The sequence below is a fragment of the Branchiostoma floridae genome, chromosome 10 (genome assembly GCF_000003815.2).
Source record: "Branchiostoma floridae strain S238N-H82 chromosome 10, Bfl_VNyyK, whole genome shotgun sequence".
NCBI lineage: Eukaryota > Metazoa > Chordata > Leptocardii > Amphioxiformes > Branchiostomatidae > Branchiostoma > Branchiostoma floridae.
Genome location: NC_049988.1, coordinates 18,282,195 through 18,290,613, shown reverse-complemented (window position 1 = coordinate 18,290,613; position 8,419 = coordinate 18,282,195). Strand labels below are relative to the sequence as shown.

Sequence of the window (8,419 nt, the reverse complement as noted above, 5' to 3'; positions counted from 1 at the left end):
TTTTGTTAAAACATTATAAGTCCCTCTTGGTGAATGTATCCGTCCGTAATATGACGTCAGGTGGATGTTTTACTCGCACAGAGTGCACGAGCGCCGCCTGGCAACTTTATCATAAAGTGCAACACGTGCTACTAACTTCCGGAACAAACCAGTTGCTCACGGTGCTGTAAAAATACAGCATCTTGAATAAGGTAATACTGAATATAACGCGCGTCACCCAGTGGAATTTATGATATAGAACATTGGGATAACGTTAGTTTTACGTTTAAGCGTTTTCAGTCGCTTGTTTGCTTGTAACGTTACAACGCGTCTTTTGCATTGAAAACACCGAACGTACGTAGTAGGGACGTGGGGAGGGGGGCTTTGTGAATCATAAGGTCTCAGAACACAGTTTTTCGGGTATGGGGATTTACATGGTTAAGGACCCCAAAGTGAGGTGGTTCGACGACTCAAAACCTATAGTAGGGTGCAGATACAATTCACAAGAATTTAGTATGTTGAAGTTGAGGGTACAAGCTACAAAATATCTTAAGATGAGCATAGATTTGCCGGCTCGTTTTTCTATAACAGACACTTTGATTTGACCCCCAGCGGAGGTCATGGAACTGCAGGTGGCGAACAGGAAGTGCCGGTAACATATCAAGGCGCAAATTCCCGCCGGCCGAAAAAGCGACGTAATCCAACTTATACAGTATGAACACCGATGTATTCCTCTACTATTCACCATAGATTCCACCTCGCTGTCGTGCACGGAAGAATAAATACGGCCTTTGCAAGTACCGCGACGCACTATTTTAACCCGAACTACTTTTGGGGACGGGGGTCGCGCATAAATACTGTGTTATGAGACCATAATCACCAGGTGTATTTTGCCAGCCAGTAGGTACCCATTATGAGTAATGAGGCTGATTAACGTGGTCGAGGCACCTCCTCGAGCACGGGACCCCCGTTTTACGTCCCTCCCGGAAGACGATTTCGTGGAAATAATGCTTTGAAAATGTGGGTTCTTTGCAGTGAAATAAATTAATTTGCTATAGATTCAGACTCAATTATAAACTTTAGTTTTTGCGGCAAGGTATTTTTCAACTCAAGAGTTTTTATATTGTATTAATTTGTTGTATTAAGTTTTAAGTGTTAAGGTGTATTGTATTTTTTTTAGCAATGAAGGATTCTACAAATGAGGTTCTAACGTCATCTTGAATGTACATTCGAATATCTAGACACCTACAAGTCTGTGAACCATGGGCTGACATCAGCTGTTCATCACCATGGCAACCGAGGATCGTAGCGATGGTCTGACGGTCACCGTCCGACTGATCCGCTCCTTCGAACACAAGAACCTGAAGAACGTCGTGTTTCACCAGGTCGACCCGGACACGACTGTAGAGACGTTCATGGACACGGTCAGGAAAGGTGGTTTTATCTGTTTGAACCTTTATTTATTAATTATCTGCTCTCTTTCTCTGCATGCTGAGATAAAAGATACTCTGGCGACAGGAGGAGTGGGCTTTAAATAAGTACTTATTGTTTTACTGATGTTCTCAAAATATTGAAAACCATGCGACGGGTGGGTGGGTGCATTGAAACATTGCAGATCGAGCACGACAACTTGAGGAACACAGCCTGTACTGAGCTTGGCTCACTCCCATGTGCCTGCTAGCCTGGTATCCAGTAATATTTAAGCTCCTGAGTCTCTACTGTCCTCTCTGCCAGAGGACAGAAGAGACTTGGGAGCTTTAATAGTAACCTGCTGACTGCTTTTCATTGAGGTCTCTATAGGTCATGAGAGAAGAGGATAGCCTGTGTACCAATCCTCTGTAGTATTAGTCCTGGCTCAGTCTGTTTGCTTGCTGTTAAACCACGGATGAGTTAAAATTTCATCAACGTTTGATGATGAGTCACACAATGATTGTATTTTGCAGACATCCAGACCAGACCAGGGCTGCCACCTCCATTCAGGAAGCATGCATACGGTACGTCTGTATTCAGAACAAATGTTTAAGAAGTGTTTCTTTCCGTAACAGTGGGGTTCAAGTGCTGCCAAACTGACCAGGCTGACCCTTTTGGTGTAGCGGTTAGCATGTTGGGTTTGTGAGCTGGCAGCCCGGGTTCGAATCCTGGGAGCCAGGAGACTGTTTCTACTCGCCTCTTACATTTCAACCTGATCTTGATGGAGACAAACAGCAAGCAAATTTTTACCAATATCTCAGTGTTTTAATTTTGCGAGCTTGGCATCAGTAAAAATGCAGTTTCAAGGAACTTAAATTAAACTGGCAAAATTTCTTTTCTTTTCAGATACAATGAAGCTTGAGTTCAAAGCTCATGGTAACAAGGTAAGGAATGTCTCCCAATATTTACTTACTGATGCACTTTGGCAGGCTACATACCAAGCTAGGCTTGGTTTGATAAAGCTTTCTTTTAACTTGTTTCAAACTTCTAATACAACCAGCACACCTTTGGTGTCTGCTATGGTTCCCTTAGACTAAATTTAGGTTATATTTAGCTGAATGTTGAATTTGTAGTTAAAATCATTTACAGTTACTGTATGAACTTCTATTAGTTCTAAGCCAAGGTGTTCACAATATGTTTGTTTCCAGACCAACAACCCACTGATGAACACAGAAGACAATGACAAGCTCATGTTGAAGCCTGGAGCCACACTGGGGGAGAGTGGAGTAGGTAAGGATATATGATATGTATGGCCATGCCACCAGTTAAGAATGCTTACTCCACTATTGCTGACTTCAAGGAGGTTAAAGAATCACTTTCTTTAACCTCCTTGCTGACTTGTTTGATGATAAGTTTGAGGACATTTTAGTTTCCAGGCAAGATAATTGTACTTGTAGAAGGAAATAAGGAACATGAAGAAATATAGTTATCACCTAGATTACAGAATAGTAGAATAGTATCAGCTAACAACTTAATCTTATACAATGTCATGTGATTCCTGTTTTTTCCACCAAATGAACAGAATTTCTGAAACACTACGTTCCTCTGGCACAAAAGTCCAAGATGTGTTATCATGTGAACACTGTATATCTTACATATACTTGGAATATCCAAGTGTAGAAAAGTGCCTTCATTCCTTTTGTCTTTTCCTAACTTGTTATATGATCTTCTGTTTTAGAAAACGAGACTGAAATTTCTTTCTTCAAGCGAGAGGAGTATGAGGCATTTGTGCAGAACCCAGTCACAAGATGGTAGCATTGGGAAGCATGGCATTTTAAGAACAACTCATTTACATGTACATTATGCTTCTGTTTTTTCTGATTTTTATCAAGATTTGATGTTAAAATTTTGTAATATGTAACATCAACTCTCATATTTCCACCGGGTGCCTTAATACTAGTAATGCCACATGAGAAAAAATGCATGAATTCAAACTTACCGAGGTTTTACGAATGCAGCAAGAGTAATCCTGAGGTATACACACTTCAAATATTTAGGTGTCCCAGACAATGTTGAGAAGGCCTCTATAACAGTGTTTTTTGATGTTGCAGTTTTAGGGCACCTGGTAGAATTATAAGAGTTGATGTTACATTGTACATTATACCTTTTTTGTCTGTTATTGAAATTTTTATTAAGATTTGATGTATATTTAAGGTTTTTGTAATACATTGTATAAGATCCTTTGAGAAGAAGAAAAAAGAAAAACTCATCACTTTAGGTCAACCATCAACCACAAATATTTATTCAAAATAGACTTGCCAGTCGTCTATAGCAAACATATGTACAGTCTGACTTCAGGAACAAAGAGAAGTCTGATACAATTTTCAAGTCTACAAACTGATTTTTTAAAACTTTTAAGTAGTAAGTTGCATACAAATGTACAAGGCGAGTTCTAAAGAACACCCAATATATAATATTTTTTCTGAATAAATCTCATTGTTTTAAGACTGCTTGCTATAAAGCTCATATACTGCTTGTATTCAATGAAAACATTGCTGAACTTTGTTTCTCTTCCATCGAAAGCAATAAAATCACTCGTCAAATGATTATTAGATTCTGTGTATCACAACACTTTTGACACCTTTTCTACTACTCTAACAGTGCAGTAAACAACAGTTGTAACAGAGGTACTCAGTTATAAATGGCACTGCACCTTCTACCAATGAGTTTTAAACATTTTTACAAAATTCTTGGAGAAGTAAAATGTTCTTGGTCCCTTAAGTTGTTGTGCTTCCATCCATGTTCTCGGTCAGTAATAGTCTGTACAAGTGTCAGAAAATGTCGCTGTGAAGGCGTGGACTTGCTGAAAATAGAAAATAAATATTAGTTAACAGGATGAGGACAAATGAGAACCACAAAAACTAAGACTTATCCAAGTACCGGTATCCACAACCTAAACTCAAACAAATTCTGTTTCAATCCTGTCCCTCCTCTATTTCTAGCTGTTAGGTCTGTTTTAAAGTAGAAATCATGAAGGAAAAAATTAAGTGAAACTAATTTATACACTTGTAACTTTTCACAGTCATGACATCAAGCATTGGTCAACACAGAAAACAATAGCCATTATGGTAGAGGAATTTTATTGCTTGAAGCAAGGTAATATACATTGGAAAAATGTGTTTGAATTTTGGGCAAGTGAACAGTTGGTTCGGACTGTACTTGCCTGATAGAACAAGTGGATTTTAGAAAACTTGTCCAACCCTCGTTTGGTTTGAGCCAATTGTAGTCCCGCCTTAGCTGCGGGTTTTGGTAATTTTGCTTAAATTCATTTAAATTTTCTTATTTTGGGAATAATGTCAGTCTCCCAAGACCCATAGCACCACCATTATCTGAAAAAAAAGCTCTGCAATCCTTGCTATCAGGCTTTTTACCAGTTCTATGTCTAAGCTGTGCAGAGTTTAGTTTGAACAGACTTCAGTCTCACCTTAGCAGCTGGGAGGCAGGGCCCGAACACCTCCAGGAGAAGCGGTTCTGTCTCCACAGACGTCTTGTAGTCTGAGTAGGACAGTCTGCTGTCATGGTCATGGTCCTGGGGGGGGGGGATAACAATGTAGGTACTGTAAGTTCATTCAGTGGAAATGTTATAAAAGGAAAGTGATCTCCACCCAGTTTTAGCTCACTGTAGAGCTAATGTTCCATTGGTCGTGACAGAGAGAACAGACGCTATGTACAGTATTTACATGTTCGTTGTACCGCGGAAATTTCCAAGCTCTTCTTTTTTACAAGCACAATGTACAGTGGACAACGGCTAAACGTCCCATCCTAAGGACTGCATTCCTTTCTGGTATCTTGCATGTCCGGCGAGCGACACAGCTGGAATAAAACTCATGGCTTCTAGTTCCAGAGGCTACGCACGCTACCATAAATGTTTACAGTGGTATGATGTTCACAGGTTTTGTGGGTTTTGTCTTCACCGCAAACTAAAGACCACTGCAAACACAGTCTACTGTCGCGGTGGTCATAGTCACTGGCAAGATTTTGATTGAAAACTCTATGCAAACTATGCTGAATTTGTCATCACCAAAAAAAATTATCTTGCCCCCTAAATCTTCAATGGAATACCCCTACTCATCTCCAACACTAACATCAATAAGCTACAGTTAGGCCATACCATTTTCTTCAGGTTGAGGTACTATAAGTATGATCAATAAGCTACAGTTGGGTTGAAAATCCTATTTGAATTAAGCTGAATTCACTATTTAGTAAATGACCGTTTCCCCTAAATCTTCAATGGACTAGCCCTACTCATCTCCAACTAACACCAATAAACTACAGTTGGGCCGTACCATTTTCTTGAGGGTGATCTCCACCAGATCCTTGATGCCCTCATCAGGATCCTCCTCTGTAGGCTGTTTGGCGAGTGTGTTCTTCAGCATGGAGAACATCTCCTCTCTGGAGATGTAGCCGTCTGAGTTTAGATCGTACACTTCAAAGCAATCTGTAAAAAAGAGAAGTACCGGTAACAGTTATTGAACATGCAAAACATGTTTCCCTTAAGATGTAGCCATCTGAATTTAGATTGTACACCTTAGAACAATCTGTGAAAGAAATAAGTACTGGTCACAGTTGAACAACTAAACTTACAGCCGATAGCATTCTCACTGCTGCAGCGCCACCTACATCGGCTATAAGTAGCAGTGAGAAGCATATTCAGCCATTCTAACCCTGATGATGGTGTCTGACACATTGAAACGTTGGAGGTGAGTACTCTTTTAGGTGTGTTGTGTTGGAAGAACTTTACTATGAGTATTTACCAACCTGTTGAAATTATTCATGGAAATAAAAGAACTGTCTATAGTTTTAGTCAAAAATTTTCCTTACATTTCATTTTCTCCTCCATGGTTCCCCGTAAGAAGACAGACAGGCCCTGGACCCACTCCTGAGCGCTGACATAGCTGTCGTTGTCCTGGTCAAAGCCACGGAATACTGCAGGAATAACAACACAGAAATCAGACATAGCAGACTTCTCCCCCTTAGCTTACACATACTTTGAATTTAAATCAATAGGTGATCTTGTAATATTGCTTGCTAGCTAAAATCCGTATTCTGGAATACAAAATCTGTATGCATATATAAAAAAAAGTAGAAAAGCCAACCAAGTTAGTTTTCCATCATTTCTTGAAAGTGGAGCAGGGATAAACAAGTCCACTAGCCCTATTGTCCAGGGCAAGTGAAAGTGCTGTTCGGGCAAGTGCATGTCCTACCCCACTTGTCCGATCGGGCAAGTAAGATTTTTCCATTGATTTTAGTGCAATTTTGATATACTTCTTACTTTTTACAGTCATGACATCAAGCAATTGTCTACAGGGAATTCCATTGCTGGAAGTGAAAATGCATATACTAGTAACAGTGACATTTGAATTTTGGGCAAGTGAAAAATTGGTTCGGGCAAGTACATTTTTTATGTGCTTGCCTGATAGGACAAGTGGATTTTAGAAAACTTGTTCAACCCTGTGGAGTATAATTCTATTGCCATAAGAAGGGGAATTCTACAGAAGAAGCCATTAATGGGGCAAATGAGGTACATTATGTTCTTGACTGTATTAGTATTATTTTCTATTAACTATTTGAAGCATCACCTTTCATATTTCCTTATATGAGTTGTAGACCAATGGATGGTCAGTGTCAGTGTCTGCTATTTTGACTCATTTATGAAGAAAATTTATGAATGATTTAAAAAACTGACCTCTGTCCATGAGGATGTCGTCTGTCATAGCGAAGGTGTAGTGCAGCACCTCCCGGAAAGTGGCGCGGTCCATCTTCATCTCATCTTTCCCCTTCTTACTCGTCTGCAGGTCCCGGAACACATGTAGGAGACCTTCTACCTCCTGCTTTGTAACTGGAACCACACAAACAGAGGAATTATATTATTATAATCATTAAGCTCCAGGCAGCTAAAATCAGGAGAAACCAGACTGATGCGCATGGCAGAAGACAAGCAGATCCTGCGAAAAGAACAGACCTGAGTCAGGTTACAGATGTGCCCTATGTGGCAGAGACTGTTGACGCTGTAGGGCTGATATCAATTAGGATTTTACTATGGTCAATATTGACTGAAGGAGGCCAAACAATCATTAATACGAGAAATCTGTTTTATTTATAAACTGGGTATTTAGGGATATCAAGTCGATAGATGGTGGTATACAAATCATGTATTTTCATTACCCGAGGGATAAAGGTGAACTATCATTGTATCTATACAGGGACTGAGGGAGGGGTTGGTAGTCCTTCCCCCTTTCATGTACTTTAGTACTTGATTCTCAAAAGGCTCAAACATGGGACACCCAATTCATGATTCCGAAACACAATGCAGCCCCAAACGAGATGCCTTACCCAAGACTGGGGTCTCCAAGCTACCAACTAATTGGGACCAACAGCTCAAAATTATGTACTTAATAGACAAGTCAAAGACAATCTACAAGACACCGTACTTGCAAGTACAAAGAATATAATCCAAGCAGATGTTGAGATGGAAAATCTTTCATAATGATTCTCCTGGACTTTGATAGTATCTAAACTCAAGTTTATAGCTTTTGCAAAGTGCTACATCCTTCATGACATTATATGACTAGTGCAACATGACTGAAACGTTCAAGGCAATGTTCGGTTGTCAACGTAAACAACGAGGAATAACTGGACTCACAGTGTGTTGATCGGTAGCAGGTCTCAGCCAGCTTTGCCAGCGCCTTCTTGGCGACGATGTGCGCCATTCTTGGTCCTAAAAAAATCCCAGAAGCGGTGAAAATGTAAAGAAAATGGTGAAAAACCTGAGATGATATCAGAAGAAACTTTTCTTCCCGTTGTCAAGAGACGAAGTTGCGCAGTAGATCGGCGCAGTAGACAATGTTTCATTCTCGCGAGAATGGAGAACGTGATTTCAATTTCAGGCGTTCAATGTGTTATTTCTACTGCCTGTAAAATTATTATCCTTAAATCTGCAATTTAGTAATAATGCTATAAATCTTTCAAG

The 8,419-nt window shown here is 39.9% G+C and overlaps 2 protein-coding genes across 2 annotated transcripts; one reads left to right on the top strand and one right to left on the bottom strand.

Annotated features, from left to right (window-relative positions):
- Window positions 1-20: 20 nt before the first annotated feature.
- LOC118423872 (UPF0538 protein C2orf76 homolog) lies at window positions 21-3,992 on the top strand. The gene is made up of 6 exons (XM_035832165.1): window positions 21-191; window positions 1,221-1,413; window positions 1,923-1,973; window positions 2,296-2,333; window positions 2,598-2,679; window positions 3,128-3,992. Exons 2-6 carry the CDS (start codon window positions 1,269-1,271, stop codon window positions 3,202-3,204), a joined length of 393 nt encoding a protein of 130 aa, XP_035688058.1. The 5' UTR covers window positions 21-191; window positions 1,221-1,268; the 3' UTR covers window positions 3,205-3,992.
- Window positions 3,663-8,281, bottom strand: LOC118423871 (EF-hand calcium-binding domain-containing protein 1-like). The gene is made up of 6 exons (XM_035832164.1): window positions 8,093-8,281; window positions 7,136-7,288; window positions 6,271-6,375; window positions 5,736-5,887; window positions 4,874-4,978; window positions 3,663-4,252 (listed from the first exon to the last, which is right to left on the bottom strand). The coding sequence occupies exons 1-6, from the start codon at window positions 8,157-8,159 to the stop codon at window positions 4,199-4,201; spliced, it is 636 nt and encodes a 211-aa protein (XP_035688057.1). The 5' UTR covers window positions 8,160-8,281; the 3' UTR covers window positions 3,663-4,198.
- Between the last annotated feature and the right edge of the window lie 138 nt (window positions 8,282-8,419).